This window comes from Petaurus breviceps, unplaced genomic scaffold (genome assembly GCF_028583685.1).
Source record: "Petaurus breviceps papuanus isolate PSGF00001 unplaced genomic scaffold, PetGlider_PUasm1.0 90897, whole genome shotgun sequence".
In the NCBI taxonomy this organism is placed as follows: domain Eukaryota; kingdom Metazoa; phylum Chordata; class Mammalia; order Diprotodontia; family Petauridae; genus Petaurus; species Petaurus breviceps.
Window position 1 is genome coordinate 11,867,942 of NW_027187374.1, and position 17,171 is coordinate 11,885,112.

Genomic DNA, 17,171 nt, shown 5'->3' on the forward strand with positions numbered 1-17,171 from the left:
AAAGCATGTCAATTAATTGCCCTAATGCTCCACTTACCAGCTCTGTGACTTCCTAGCCCAATATGTTGCCTCTGCTTTTATGTTAACTCCTTGAGAGCAGGTAAAATTTGTTTTTTATATTTGTATCCCCAGAACTTAGTACAGAGCCTGACCAATAAATAAAAGCTTTTCATTCATGTAAAAACAAAGGAGATCAATAAAAATAACTTATTTTAAAAACTATTACAAACAAAAAATAATGTAAAACACATGATGCATCTTTAACTTTCGGTAAAGATTTGCATAAAGTAAGTATCTAATGACTCTCTAGGCTCATCTCCCTTATCATCTTGTAACATTCCTCATTCCCTGGGTCCTTCTCACCCTGAAATTTTATCCTCATGGTCCCTTTCCTACACTGGTCAGTTCCTCCGAGGGCCTCCAATTTGGGGAGGGGCCCAAGCTAGCTATCCTTTACTCCTCTCCTAGTTTTGCTTCTTATTCTTAGGTCTTGGCCACCATGACCCAGAACAGGTACCTTTCCCCAACTTCAACATTTTGATTCTCTTGTATGTGTTACCTTCCCCCATTAGAATGGTATCTCCTACAGGGCAGGGACTGTCTTTTTTTGGGAGGGAGGGGGCCACACAGTAAATGTTTGTTGACTGATTGATTTCCAGAACATACTTATCTAACCATTAAGAAAATGAAGTGTATACTTCAGTCTATTTCTATTATATTACCCTCAAGTTACCCTGTTCACTTTCTTTATTAACCCATTAATTTAAGCAAGACATTTTTAAAACAAAAAGCCAATTAAGTGCTTAATACTTTGAATTAGCTGGCTCATTATAACAGATTTTGAAAACTTGACTTTCTTTTCACATTACATTAAGAACTTAAAAAAAGACTCCCTCATGTACCCTCTAATTCCTTTAAGAGGGGCTTAAAAAATACCTTCTCCATTCCATAGGTTCTCTTGGAAGCTGTTGGGATAGTGTTGGATAGACAGAAGCAAATAAATTTTGATCTCCAGCACCTACAAAGGTAACAGAGAGAAATCCAGTTATGGCATGTCAAAATATACAGAAAATATGGGCTCTAAGTTATTGAACCAACTTAAAAAAAAAAAGTTGTGAGATTTGGTAAAACTGGTATCACAAAAACATAACCCAAATTTACTTAGGATTAGTTATCTAATACCTTAATATCATCAATATTTAAATCTTAGTTAAGAAGCATTGTTTTGATAAGTTACCCATAAATAAAGTTTCTAAATACTTTATCATCTAAGATTTATGCTAAGAAAATATAGTGTTTAAGGCTAGCATTCTTCTAAAAGAGATGGTGGTTCTCCATGATGAAATGTACAGTAACAACTTCAAGGCAGTATTTCTAACTTTAAGATTATTAAAAAGGTCTCAAAGGTCAGCTCTTTCACACTTAATATTGTGATTAAAAGTGTAAAATTGCCATCATCAGGTGGAAAGGTATGTATTAGTTTAAGCAATTCATAAAATTGTTCTAGAGACATTCTTAAAATGTCCAGAGAAAATGTAGCTTTTAAGAATCAGCTGCCCTAATCTGTGTAGAACTGTAGCCCTTAGTTTAAAATAATGATAATAATAATGATAGTCACTGCAAACAGAGTATTCAAAAAGAAGGGGCAGGTAATTTAGTAAGGGAAGTTAGTTGTTTTCAGCCTTTTTATCAGCTTTTTGTTTCTTACCTATAAGTGAAAAGAGAAGAAGAAAAGGGATGTGATGAAAGTTATCAGAATTGCCAGTATAATAGCATAAGCAAAAAGAATCAATTCCGATAGGATTGGCTTAAAATTTCTAAACTGGCTAATTAATAACAAACTTTATATAGCAGAAAGACAACTGGATTTGGAGTCAAAGGACCTAGGTTCAAATCCTAGCTCTGCCTCAACTGAATTTAACTAACATACTAACGTGTAAATATGATTTCCATACTTGAAAAGCAAGTTAAACATAGTCTTCAGTTTCATGTGTTTTTTTTTTTTGCCTTTTGGGGGGCAATTGGGGTTAAGTAACTGTGATAATAATGGCAATTAAAGATTCCCCTGTATCGGCTTGGTTTTCAAACTGATTGTGTTAAAACCCAGAGCTTGTTAATCCCACCTGTGGGATGGACTTTTTGATGTGAAAAGAAAGTCCTGAACTGGGAGGAGCTGGTGACATAGATTTAGAGAGACAAGAGAGAGAGGCAGAAGAACTTTTTGGAAGCAGCACCTCGTGGAGGCAGAGAGAGACTGAGAGAATTGCTGGGGGCCACTTTGAATTGCCCTGGACTTTTGAGACCTGCCCCCTGAGCTGCCAAGGACTGAGGAGACATGGCTGTTTTGCTGGTACTTTGTCTGTTTTGATGTTGTTTTGCCAGATTTGTCCACTGGTGAAAGACAGTCCTGTTGTTGAAGAAGTCCTGGAACCTGGCTTTTGGTTAAGAAGCCCTGAGACTGTCCTGCAGACAGAGAGTGAATACTGTCCACTGGTGAGGGACAGTACTGTTGTTGCAGGGGTCTGGAGACTGTCCTGCAGACAGAGTGAATACTGTCCACTGGTGAAGGACAGTGCTGTTGTTGCAGGGGTCTGGGAGCCTTTCTGTTGGTTCAGAAGCCCTGAAGAAGGATTTTCTTGTTGTATGTTTACAGAAATCCTGGGAGAGGGTTTTGCTAATGTTTTCAGGGGTTCTAGGACTGTTCTACAGACAGAGGATGAATTAATGAAGGGACTGGCAATGTATCTTGTGGCCTTGCTAAGCCTTGTCTCCCCAGGAACTAAGATTGCTGAGAACTTGCCTAGTGTCAAGATAAAGAAAAGACCTCCATTTGGGTATTAAGTGCTGTGCTTAAACTTGATGTAACTCTGGGGTAGATTCAATTGTGATCCAGGGGTGGGAAACTTTTGACCTTTTTGTGTTCTATGGTTGAACAAATGAATGTACTTTACTTATGTTTGGAAACTAATCTCCATTTGAGAAGAGGGGCTTTGTGGTGGACTAAATGAAGGTACAGCCTAGGGGTGGAGTAGTATTTAGAACAAGGACTTTGTAATTGATTGAATGATTGGAAGGTCCTGGGGTGGGGTAGTACTTGGAGATTATTTAATCACACTTAGTAAATGCTGTATTTTGAATGATGTCATGTTTTCCTTCTCTGTTCTTAATTTGCCACTGAATAAAATGGAGAGCACCTATGCTGGTATTTTGAACCTTGGGAAGTTGCCTTTCCTTGACATTACATTATAGTAACTTGGCCAAGGTTACACAGCTAGTTTATTTTTGTGTGGGTGTTAAGTGTCTGAGGCCGAACTGAACTCAGGTCCTCCTGATTCCAGGGCTGGCACTTTACTCACTGCACCACCTAGCCACCCCCTCATGTATCTTTTTTTTTGCTCTACTATGTATATGGAAATGTTTGTTTTATTTGGTATTTAAGTTCAGAATAAAAGAATTAAAATATGTAACTCAATGTTAAAAAAAAAATAGAATTCCACGGCTAAAGATAGATTGTTCTTTTAAATCCAATATGGTAGAGTGGGAAAAACTGTTGAACTTGGAGCCAAAGGACCTGAGCTCAAATTCTGGTTCTTACACTTACTACATTTGACTTTGGGCAAGTTACCCTCCCCAAGACTTCAATTCTGCTGTCTATAGAATGTGTGGTTGGGCTAAGTTACTATTACTGTCTCTTTTAGCTCTGAAGTTATAATCTAAATATAATTTGATCAAAACAGATTATAACTCTAGGCCCAAAAAGAAAATTATAAGCCATCTAATCAAACCCCTTCATTTTACAGATAAGGAATCTGAGGCTCATAGAGATTAGGTTATTTTTCCCAGGGTCACAGAATAAATGGCAAGGTCAGGATTAAAACTCTTGGTCCTTTGACTCCAAATTCTGCACACTTTCCAAAGTACAATGGATTTGAAATACTAATTTATCTTTAGTCTTGGAATTATATTTAAATCAGACTGCAGGATAGCTAAACATTCACTACCTAAATAAAATAACATTTAGGTTTATGTTTAGAGTAGCTGAACTGCAAACGACTTTTGCCAAGTATAAACTGAGACTACAAAGGCACATCTGTAAACCAAAGAGCAAAGTATTAATCCATCGTTTAAAATTGTTGTGAATGAGGAAGGGAGGAGGGACATTGGGAAATGTATATAAAAGAGAGCAATGAAATTAATTTTAAAATAAACTGTTACACCTGCTTCAACAGCTCCTTCCCACAAAGCTTAGGGATATTTAAGAACCATGCCTACAAAGAATTTAAAACAAAACAAAACAAATCAAACAACTCTATGAAAAGGAAAAAAAATTCATCAAAACCAATTAATACAATGAAAAAAAATCTATCAATTGTAATGTTCCACACTTGTGAACCCCCACCTCTACCAACCCTCCCCCCCAAAAAACAGATATCTTCTCACATCTCTGGGGCCAAGTGTGTTCTTTATAGTTTCATACTGTTTGCTGCATTTTTAAGAGGGAATATAATCCCAGGGAATTAAACTTCAAGTCAGAAAAGAGTTATTTAGCATTTAATTGTCATTCTGGAGAGGTTAACTGTTACAGTCAAGGACTACTTGATCACAGAGATAGCTTAAGAAAACCACTTTTCCTGAAAGAGACTGAACTAGATTAAAGACTAAGTAACTTCTTTCCTGAGAGGAACTGCTTGAGGTATAGAAAGTTCTAAGACTTTTCTGCTATGGTTGTGTTTCTGACTCTCCAGACTTTGCCCTGACTCAGCTGCCTTCTCACCCTGGAGCATCTGCCATGCCAGTACTGTTCTTGCAAGGTGAGTTCTATCTGAGGCCTACAGTTTGAGGGACATGCCTTAAGTGGCTATATATATGTATCATCCCCTTCTATGCTTCACTTCTGACTCTAAACTTCACTGCCATAGTTCCAGAGACATCTGAATCCCTAATAACTTAGCACAGTGCCCAACAAATAGTACTTAATAAATGACTGGTGCCTGCCTGTCTACCTAAGAGAATTTTTTTTACTGACAGTTAACTATTGTCTTGCAAGAAAAGAATTCTTAAGAAGCAGCTTTAATTACCGTGTGGTTAGAGGTATTTCGAGGTATTTGAAGGGTCAAGAAGACATTAGATGTCTTTGTATTGTTTATTATATTGTTAATAAATGGCATTACTAGTTATCTCAATATTTATTTAAGCTTATGAGAGAAGGGTTAGGACATAAAGAGGTGAATAAAAGCTTAGGAGAAAATTAGTTTTTCTGGTTTAATTAATAAACAAGAGTGGGGTCTCAAAGTAAATTGATTAATTAATGAGAAAGACTGGACATCTATTAAACTTAAGAGGAAATATCAGATTATAATATTTTATGGCCTTGGAAACTGGTATAAGATTTTATAATAAGAATTTATAAGATGAGCCAAATAGCAGGTTGAAAGGTAGGGGTTGGTTACCAAGTGTAGTTCACCAAACAACCCACCAGTCAGATCCCACACAAGCTACACATGAGAGTTAGTAGTTGCTAAAACCTGCTAAGGCAATCAAAGGCTATGTTCTTGTGTTTCTTTTGTTTACAATAAATAAACACAAAGTAGAATCTTATAGTTCATTATATGTTTCTATCTTTTAATCATTTGTAAAACAATAAAGATGTACTCTACAGAATATTGCTCGCAAAAAAAGATTGTTCTCTAATAATGCCATCTGATATGTTCTATCAGGTTGGAAGGGCTTCATATGAAAAAAATGTTCTAAATTACTGAGATAAAAGTAAATTAAAGGAACTCTGATTACCAACCCACACTCATCAGATTGGCAAAGTTGACAAAAGAGGAAAATGACTAATGCTAAACAGGGTGGGGGAAAACAGGTACATTAATATTCTGTTGGTGGAGTTGGTCCAGCCATTGTAAAAAGCAATTTGGAACTATGTCCAAAAAGCTATTAAATTTTGCAGAACCTTTAACTCAGTGATGTATTTACTAGGTCTATATCTCCAAAGAGATCAAAGAAAGAAGAAAAGGAACATTATGTACAAAAATATTTATAGCAGCTCTTCCTCGTGGTAAAGCTTTGGACACTGAGAAGGTGCCATGGCTGAAAAAGTTATGGTGAATCAATATGATGGAATACTATTATGCTATAATAAACGACAAAGGAGAATTTCAGAGAAAGCTGGGAAGACTTCATCTTGAGTAAGATGGGATGAACAGAATCTAGAGTGAGATGAGCAGAACCAGGGGAATGATAAATATCATAACGAACAATATCATAATGACAAACAACTTTGAAAGACTTGGGAATTCTGATGAACACAATGATCAACCATGATTCCAAAGGACTCATGATGGTACACTACTGCCTACCTCTTGACTGAGAGGTGAAAGACTCAGAGTATAGATGGAGACATATTTTTTTGGACATGGCCAATAGGAAGTTGTTTTGTTTGATTATACATGCTTATAAAAGGCCCTTCCCACCTCAACTCCCTTTCCTAATTGGGGAGGGAAGAGTGGAGAGAAAAAAGGCAGATCTTCATTTGAAAATAGAATAAAAAGACAGCTCAGTGCTTTAGTGGATAGAGCACCAGCCCTGGAGTCAGGAGGACCTGACTTCAAATCCAGCTTCAGACACTTGACACTTACTAGCCATGTGACCCTGGGCAAGTCACTTAACCCTGACTGCCTCACAAAAAAAGAAAATTAAAAACATCTTTAAGGAGGAAAAAGAGTTTTGAAGGGTTCAAGAATGGTCCCAGCAACAGACTAAGTCCATTTTTATATCACTAGGAGGCTTGCTATTTGGTGATGAATTTTTTGGTCATGGTAATGCATGAAATAAATAAAAATACAAAAATGACAGTCCTGTTTGGTTGTCTTCTACCTCTGCAGCAACAGCAGAAGAATGACTAAAAAGGGAACAAAATCACATGATTTTAGATAACCTATAAACTTTTAACTTGACTCTTGGTATTCTAAAGGCAAGATCCTTCCCCAACATTCAATGAGTGGACATACTTATACAGGAGTCAAATGAGATCAATCCTGATATTCTTACGATAAAGTTGGGAGAAAGAATTAAGTTACAGCTAAATGGAAAGATGGCTCATGAGCACCACTCGGAGAAGCAAAGAAAGATAAATGAAAATCTTACATACAAAGGCAATAAAAAACTTTCTCAAGGGATTTGGTCATATTGTATTGCAATACTTAAAAGTCATTATTTGAAAATAGACTATCATGAACATAACTGTACTAAGTTTACCAACATCAATGGCAGAAGATAAAGAGGTAGAAATATTCTACAAAGAATGCAATGAAACCTTTCAAATTAAATCAACATAAAATTTTGACACTCCAAGTTTTTAATGCAAATATGGGAATAGGTGAGGACTGTGAAAAACCCTATTAGAAAGCACATTTCAGGATGAAGGAATGAAAAAGGCCAAAGATATATCCTAAACAGAAATCTTATACCTCTGTAACATGAATAATCTAAAAAGAGTTTTGACAACTGTTTCCACCATCAAGAACAATGGATCCACCAAATTTAGATGCTGACATTCTATGTTCTTATTAGGGAATTAGAAATACCATTAAAAGCAAAAAAGAGAAGAAAAAGCAGCCAGATCAGGCCAAACTTAAAGGAACACAACTGTGATGGTGTTGAATGTTTAAAGAAGGCAAAGACACCAAATGTGTGTGGGGAAAAAAACTTCAGACTTTATTAATACTGAAAAAATGTGACAATATAATAAATTAGTGATTTACACACCTACTTTGCCATCTACACTAAATCTTCATTAAATTTATCTACCCAAGACTTCAGAGCATCCTTCATAACGATTTTTGCTCCTAAATCCTTCACAATATCAGAATCAGAAGTCTCATCACACATAACAATTAACAATATTCACTATATATAGTTTCCAAAAATAGCTTGAACCTCTAAGCACCAAAAATCCATTAATTTTTAAAAGTCTAAACTACAAAAAGAGCATGGAAAACTTATAGTTATTTTAAAATTCACTCTAATTATAAAGGGGGCTATTAATATCTCAAAAGACCCAATAAAAATTGAGCTTTTGGAGTTTGTTAACCAAAAGTCATGACTCTACAAGACATGGGTAGTAACTTGATTTATAACAAAGGAAAGGTACATGTATGTGGGAAGTCCTTATACTAAGGAAGGAATCTGCAATATAGCCAGGAACTTGAATGTTTATGGGTTACAAAAAAAAAAAAAAAAAAAGAGGTGACCTCATGAGAGGAGTGGAGGTAATTCCCTCCCAAATGGGAATCGCATGGGAAGAGGAAGGGAACTATAGGGGAGGGAAAAACGACTACTTTCCTTCTGAAGGTGAGAAGAAAGGTGGACCAAGGGAGGGAGAGCATGAGCAAGAAAGATGACCAAAGCAGCATTATTTTTCCCTTGGGAACTGCTACACTATGAAGATTTGATGGTCTGCTTATCTACAAGGGTACCAGTTGCACAAACAGTTTATCACTCTGGTGGAGATTGACTGACGACTGTCTTGCTGATAGAACAATTCTTAAGGATACACTAGTAAATTATGTCAGCTGGGAGTGGGGGGGACAGGGACTTTATCCTTGATGCAGCTCTAGTGTTTCTGGAAAATATGACAACTTATGAAGACAAGTTCTGTGGGTCCCTCCACAATTGAGTTCAATTTAGATATATAAGCAACTGAGAAAGCCTTTTTTTTTAAACAAAGGTCAATTTATACTGAATTTATTTTAGCCAACAGAATACTACTGTTTCTCTTTCTGTTGTGTGTTGGAGGAGAGTAGGTGAGAAAGGAAATAAGCAAATAAACTACTTGGTGATGAATTCTTTGGTCATTATTAGGTCTATCAGGACTTTTTAAAACAATGTTAATCTTAGATAAAGTGAAGAAAGTCATGTCAATTATTCTTATTTAGTCAATAAGGAATTCAATTTTTTAAACCTGCTTAAGGAGAAAGACTTTAGCATATGATTTACAAAGTCATTAGTAACTTAAATCAGTATGAAAAAGGGAAGACAACAAAAACCTCTCATACTATGAAATTCTTTCTTTCGCTTTTTGGAGGGGGGAAGGTAGGTAGATTGGGGTTAAGTGACTTGCCCAAGGTCACATGGCTAGTTTTTTTTGTGTTAAGTGTCTCAGGCCGTATTTGAACTCAGGTCCTCCTGACTCCAGGGCCAGTACTCTATTCACTGCGCCACCTACCTGCCCCTGAAATTATTTCTATAGTAAATAAGAGTGTGTCTTATCCTATCAGTAGATAGGGCACTGGACCTGGCATCAAATGTGGCCTCAGATATGTACTAGATGTGTAACACTGGGGAGGTTACTTAACTTCTGTTTGCCCCAGTTCACTTATCTGTAAAATGAAGATAATACTAATACCTACCTCACAGGGTTAAGAGGATCAAATCAGATAATAATTGTAACGCACTTCATATGGTGCCTGGTACACAGTAAGCGCTATATCAACGTTGGTCATCATCATCATCAATAGCGCTTGAAATTTGCAAAGCATTTTGCATACAGCAAATGAGCTAATGTATATAAGGTACTTTAGTAATATAGAAATGTGAGTTATTACTTGTCAAGTAGTAATAAAACTTTAACCAGCCTAAATTTAAAAAGGAAGAGGCTGATTATAAATCAAATAACTTGTAGAAGCAAAACAAATCTTAGCAACTCTCTCTGACCCAAAAGACTAATTAATAATGATCAAATCTGACCAAAATATGGAGTGGATATGGACCAAACCCACTTAATTATGATTCTTGATATCCCAAAGGTTTTTGTCATATTTTGTATGTGCTCCATAAACAAAGACAAAAACTAAGCTTTCATAATTGCTTACAAATGTAAGAGCTATTCTCTAACTACATACTAAAATGAATTATAAATGCTAGACAGTAATACATAGCATACAATAAAGTGAAAAATAGGTAATATTGAGATAATAAATAAATTATTTTAAACTTTCACAAATGCCAAAGCTCTACAAAAATGAAGAAGCAATACCCATTAGCCTATCATGGATCATCTCACTACGGAGAACCACTTAAGTGTTATCTTTTCTTTAAATTTTGAACCTTATCAAGTTTCTCATTTAAGAAAGAGGGAAAATAGGAGGAAGAATACTATCATTATACTGATCCTAGAATCCCCAACATGTCCAATTGTGTTGTTTCTTTCATCAGCATGATCAGTTTATGAGTTACTACTTTCAATCCACCATCCAATTTTCTCTTCCTTTCTTCCTCCCCAAACCCTCTTTTTAAAATTATTGGCTACTTTGTACCTTATCAAGGTGATCTAACAGAAAGAACACTGGACTTGGCATCAGAAGTTCCTGTTCAAGTCTCTCAACCTCTTTGAGCCTTAAGTTTCCTCATCTGTAAAATGGAGATAAAAATATTTACACTTCTGTCCTTGCTGGGCTGGCTGTATGAGGAGAGTGCTCCACAAACCTTAAAGTGCTGGAGAACAAAGTCAATATATGTGATGTGCTTCACTGTACTATATAAGCATATGAATGATTATTATTAATCTTGGTTCTGGACATTGTATCTAGTTATCATGCACCATGGGAACAATTCCAATTCACTGCTCTCTTAGTAAATGAAAAATATTGACCACTGGTTTTAAGAGTCTCCATCAGCTTTTCCTAACCTGCTTAACATAGTGTCACATCTTGAATCCTCCATTTGATTCTAACAAATCTTCTTTTTAATCTCTTCCATTTACCCACCTCTCCTACCCACAAACCTGAGAGGTGACACAGAATAATATCAAGTGTTAGAGTCAGTTAGAGGACTCAGGTTCTGATCCTGACTCTGCCATGTACTTGCTGTATGACTTTAGCTAAGTCCCTTCTTCCTAAATCTCAGCTCCCTCATCTATAAAATGACCTCTGAGCTCTCTTTTAGCTCTAAATTTATGATCCTATGAGCCCTTCCTTCGGCCCCTAAACATGCAAAAATATCTAACAACTCATATACTATTAACCAAATCACAACCCAACGGTCTTTTAAGTTTTAACACAAGTCCCATCTATTCTTCCCCCATTAATATCCAGACAGAAAATAATTCAGTTTGCCTCAATAGCATATATTTGTTTGCATAGTTACTGTATACCTACCTCTCTCCCTGTCTTTCTGTCTCCACATATATGTATGTATTTCACCTCTCATCTTAATATATAGCTCTCAGAGTAGATTTTGTTTAAATTTCTTCTATGATGACTTATTCAATTCGCATGCAAACAATTTTTGATTATAATTATTTCCAATCTTCTCACCTATCCCTTAAAAGATTAAGTTACAAAAGTCCAGAGTGCACAAAAAGGTATTTGGTATTGCTTTTTCCCTGTGGAGTTCAAGTCTGTGGTCTCTTTTACTAAAAAAGTGAATGACAAGTATGTGTTTACAGAGCCTTCATTCCTTTATCTGTAAAATAACAGGGCTGTAACTAACAGTCTCTTGCCAAGTTCAATAAGACTTTGACCTGTCATAGCCTGTACTCCACTGACATAGTCTTATAGAGTACCATGCATAGGGAGGAGGCACAAAGAATTTTTAGACAAAAATCAAGTCAACAAATATTTGTTAAGTACCTAGTATGTTCCCCGGCTCCCCAATAATAATAGATAGCATTTTCATAGCTCTTTAAGGTTTGCAAAGAACTTTACAAATATTATGTTATTCTCATAAGCCCAGAGGCAGGCGCTACTATTATCCTCATTTTAAAGATTAGGGGTCTGAGGCAGACAGAGGTTAAATGAATTGCCCAGGTTCACACAGCTATTAAGTTTCTGAGACTAAATTGAACTTATGTCTATATGAACTGACTCTAGGCCCAGTATTCTTTCCACTGCACCACTTAGGTGAAGGGACTAAGGCATAAAGAATTTTTAATAAGAAACAGATGAATTACCATTGTAAGAATTCAGAGAAGAGCTCTAAATGATCAAAGAAAGCTTTACTGAAGAGGCTAGACTTGAACTGGGCATTCAAAGACAGATAAAAATTTGAGCTGACAAAAAGGAAGATGGGGAGCATTCTAGTTAAGGGTCACATAATGAACAAACATTACTGAGGATGAATGAATAAGACATTACACAAACAGTGACTAGAAAAACCTGGCTCAGCCACCTGGGCATTAGAGTACTGGAAAATAAAATTAAAAGGTAGGTTGTTCCTTTGAATTTTTAAAAGTTTTACTAATGCCTTTTGTTTTACAGACAATGGTCATTTCCAAATATAGTGAATCTCATCTACCCATTCCACCTATACACTTAAAGAAAAAGTTAAATAGTGGAGAAAAGGTAGGGACTTACCCAAGCTCTCCCAAATATCCCTCCAAACAAATTTAAATAATGCCTCAAAATGAATTCTGGAGCAGCAGAACCAACAAAAGGATAGGGTGAAACAATTTTCAAGCCCAAAACAACTTAGAAGGTTGGCAGGAAAGGTCTGATGCACTGCAGTGAGAGTAAAGCACAGCCCCAAGCAGGCTGAGCCCCACAAACCAGCAGCAGGCCTTGGGGGCAACGGAATCTGCAGTAGCAACTTCTGGAGCTCTCAGACCAAAGATGGTAAAAGGGTCAGACAACTGGTCAGAAGATTACTGGGGCTCCTTTGCTGGTACTGTGTACAGGAACCTGTTGCATTGCTCATATGTAGATCCAGGTCACAGTCCCAGGGCAAGGAGGGGTACTAGCACACGAGACCTTGCAGCTACAGGGGAACAGAACTCTGGTTATAGTTCCAGGGTGGAAAAGAATGCTTGTAGTCTCTAAAAGACCAGAGCATAGGCCAAGAGAGTAATCAGCAAACACACCTCTCCTTAGATCATACAAACTTAGAAGAACTGAAAATTAATAGATCCCTTGCCCAGAACTAACTCTGATAACAGCTGCACAAAAAACCTGAAGCTTAGGACAGTATCCTCTCCACCCTAGGAGAGCCCAACCTTAACATAAAGTTAACTTTATGTAAAGAAATAGGCTAGAAAAATGAGCAAACAACAAAAGAACCTGACCACAGAATTGGTGACAGAGAAAATTAAAAAAACACTAACTCAAAAGAAGACAATATCAAAACAGCTACATGCTAAGCCTCAAGGAAAAATGTAAATTGGTCTCAGGTCCCAAAAGAAGTTTAAAAATCAAATAAGCAAGGTAGAGGAAAAATTGGGCAAAGAAATGAGAAGGATATAAGAAAATCATGAAAAAGAGTCAATAGCTTAGTAAAGGAGGCACAAAAATCCACTGAAGAGAACTCCTTAAAAAAGAATTGGCTGGGGGTGGCCAGGTAGCACAGCAAGTAACAGCACCGGCCCCAGAGTTGGGATGACCTGGGATTGAATCCAGGCTCTGATACTTAGCACCACACCCAGAAATAACTGGCCATGTAACCTTGAGCAAGTTACTTAACCCCGACTGCTTAAAAAAAAAAAAAAGAGAACTGGCTACATGGAAAAAAACATACAAAATTTCAGTGATTCTTTTCTATTCTTTTCTAAGAATTCCTTAAAAAGTAGACCTGACCAAATGAAAAGGAGGTACAAAAGCTCACTGAAGAAAATTATTCTTTAAAGATTAGAAATGGGCAAGTGGAAGCTAATGACTCCATGAGAAAAGAAACAATATGACAAAATCATAAGAATGAAAAAAAAAATAGAAGAAAAGTTAAATATCTCGCCAGAAAAACAAGTGGCCCGGAAAATGTATCCAGGAGAAGTAATTTAATAATTACTAGACTACCTGAAAGTCATGATAAAAAAAAAAAAAGCCTAGATATCATCTTTCAATAAATTATCAAGAAATACTGCCCTGATATTCCAGAACTGGAAGGTAAAATAGAAAGGAAGAAAAAATGAAAACCCAAGAGATCCAGAAGAAAAGAACAAAATAGAAATATCATAATCTAAAGAGGATGGCCATACTATCACAACAATTTATAGAGTGGTTTAAAAAAACAGTAAGAGATAAAGAAATGACTAACACCTAAACAACAGCTAAAAGGATTCAATAGTATAATCACAAGAAAAACTTAAGTGACTTCTTATTGCCTCTAACCTAAAATATACTTAAGAGAACTTAAGTATTTAAAGACATTCATTGTGTGACTCCTACTATTTTTCTCTCTGAAATATGCCTAATTCTAGGTAAACGGGTTTGCTTGCTCTTCTCAACGTAACATTCCATCATCTTTCTCCACTTTTCTGAACAGGCTGTTCCCTATCCCTAGGGAGGAGAGAGAGAGACAGAGAGAGACAGAGAGAGAGAGTATGTGTGTGTGTATGTGTACACAACAGAATGTAGGCTCCCTGAAGACAGAAACTGTTTCATTTTTACTTTTGTAATCCCAGTGCCTGACATATAAAATGCATTCAGTAAGTGCATGTCAGTTGACTGAAATGAGAGACAGGGCTGGAATGTTAAAGTGTTTCAAAAGCACAAATTTATTCCAACTCAATTGATAAATTAGGAAAAATTCTGAGCATAATGCAAATTTTGAGTTCACTTCTGAGCAACTGCTTCCATGACAAACAGTAAAAAAAAAGAAAAAAAAAGAAAAAAGAACACCTCAGAAAACTGTACCACTTCACAATAATTCACAAGCTGCTGTACTTTCAAGATGTGATATTTACTGTCTATCTTCTGGTAAACTAGAAACTATCAGACAAGAAGGGCTGTTCTGAACTACCCCTTTCTGCCAAGACCTCTAAACTCAAGGCTTAGAGTTGAGGTTTACAGGCTGAGCTACAGCTGGAAGTTATGATGTGACTACTATTTATTGGAGTATTTGCGTATTTCTTAACAATTTAACATGTATAAAACTATGCTGCTACTTACTAGGTTTCTATTTTTTTGTGTGTGTCATGGATAAAGTTTTTGAGCACTATGCCCCTAGTTCCATTTTCCCCACAAATTCTCATTTTTATTGTGCAATTTTGCCTTAACACAATGTTTTAGAAATGCACATCATGCTATATAGAATTGACTTTACTGAAAAATTAAGAAAAACTGACCTGTACCCCAAATTACCTATCTTGAAAAACTGGGTATACATAGTATATGTTAGGAAAATCTGGTTCTTTAATGACTCAAGAAATTTCAATTTATTCTTGTTTTTTAAACAATCCAGAAGTGGAAAAGATCTCTGGCATGCAAAGTGACTAAGCAGAAGAATCTTAAAACAAGCTGATCTAGAAATGGATGCAAGTAAGGAATAATAAAGCTCACTGTCAACATGCAAGACACACATAGTAAAAGTCACTGAAATAAAAAAAATCAGAAATTCATATATCATATCATATGGCAACAAAACAGATAAGCTAAATAACTGGGAATAGCTAAATAAAAAACTATCAAATACACAAAGTAAAAAAATATAAATAGATAACCTAAAAAAAATCATGAGGATGCCATAAAAAATAGCTTAAGAGATTTGCACAGAAATCCAGCTCATCTTCACAATTTCCAAATAGACAAAAATTTGCAAAATAAACCATAACAACTACATGGGGGAAGAAAGCAGGAGAAAACTATATCACAATGAGGAAAGCCCCCACAAAAATACTATCAAAAAGAGAAAGAAAATGAACACGCAAATATAAGTTCCTAATATACTAAAGAGATAATATGGAATAAGAGAATGGCAAAGGAAATATTCAGAAGAGAATACTCTTCCAATAACTACAATTAGTGTACTAGAAAATTAGTTTTACCTATGGGACAATTAGTGTCCCAGAATGTAATGGCCAGCAGAATCTCAAGACTGGATACAAAGTTTAATACAAGAATTGGAGGTAAAGATGAATGAAATTAGACATCTTAATGAAAAATTCAAAAGATTATGGTTAAGAATTAAAGATGGAAGACATTAGTAAAAACTGGATATTCTGAAGAACAAAAACGAAATGGAACTCAAAAATCCAATAACACAATAGAAGACAAAATCACAATCATTAAAATTGGAACAACAAATGATTTTCCTACAAGTCAAAACAGCTGACCTAGAACACATGGCTTGAATAAGTCATGGTCTTCCAGAAAAAGAAAATAAAAATTCAGAGTGCCATATTTTATTACATCAGGGTAGAAAGAAAGGTTTAAGCCACCCAGACACACTGTTCCTAAGAAGAGACTCCCTCTATCAATGTAAATCAGAAATTACTCTGCAACTATTAACCTGAAAGCTGCCTTGGGGAACTGAAAGGTTAAGCCCAAGTTTGCAAAACTCATATACATCAGATCCAGGATTTGAACCCTGACTCCAAAGTGAGCTCTACATCTGCTACTCCATGCTACCACATATCAATTATACTGATTGTAATCTGACAGAGATAGTCTTAACCCTGAAAGAAGCAGGGTTTAGTAGACAGAGCTGGTTCACACCAAATGGTGAAAAGGGCTTTATGTAAAAAAAAAAAGTTTGTGTAAGTTCTATATCTTTTTAACATTAATTTCCAGAGCTCACATATTTAGTCATTATTTTAAAATGATTTATCATTCCCCCCTCACCCCCATTATTAGAGGCTAGAAATGCAGATTATTAGGGAAAGTGGCAGAGAAGGTCAGCAAATTCCAAGCTCTCAAAATCCCAGCCCCCCCCCCCCCCCCCCACCACAACCCCCCCGCGGGCCACTAATAAGGACGAAAAAACAAAAAAATTAAGGGAAAAAGGGAAAAAAAAAAAAAAAAAACACACCAAGATAGTGAGGGGAGCCGCCCCCCCCCATGGTTAAAATAGCACCTTAGGGGAACAAAATGTGGGTAAATATAAATAAGAATAGGGGTACAACCAGAGTATTCCTAGGACAATCAGAGAAGATTAGAAGAAAAATCCCAGCACCAGGTTTGGTTCTTGGGAAGAGTAAACACCTCCAGGCTAGGTTCCACTTTAACATCAGGTGACAAGCCCTGGGATTAGTTGCTTTGAGAGGCTGCATCTATGCTAGCCTTGTACTCTCAAGATAGTGAGGGGAGTTGGGTATCTCTGCTAGAATCCCAGATCCAGCTGTGCAATGGCAGGGGCAAGAAGGAACCAGCATATGTCAGGTGAGTGTAGAAGCAGTTGGGCTGAAAGTCCCTGACTGTGGGCACTTACAGGAGGTTTGGCTTTGGTTCCACACTAGAGGGGAG

The 17,171-nt window shown here is 36.3% G+C and overlaps 1 protein-coding gene across 6 annotated transcripts in view; it reads right to left on the reverse strand.

Annotated features, from left to right (window-relative positions):
• The window catches only part of TRAPPC10 (trafficking protein particle complex subunit 10), a 111,840-nt gene that overhangs the window by 79,139 nt on the left and 15,530 nt on the right, over positions 1-17,171 (reverse strand). For 5 of the 6 annotated variants that reach the window (XM_069075008.1, XM_069075009.1, XM_069075004.1 and 2 more), the window contains exon 2: positions 937-1,018. In XM_069075008.1, coding sequence (XP_068931109.1) covers positions 937-1,018 — 82 coding nt within the window. Of the gene's footprint in view, positions 1-936; positions 1,019-10,319; positions 10,414-17,171 lie in introns of all 6 variants that reach the window. The other variant, XM_069075006.1, reaches the window with a different exon arrangement.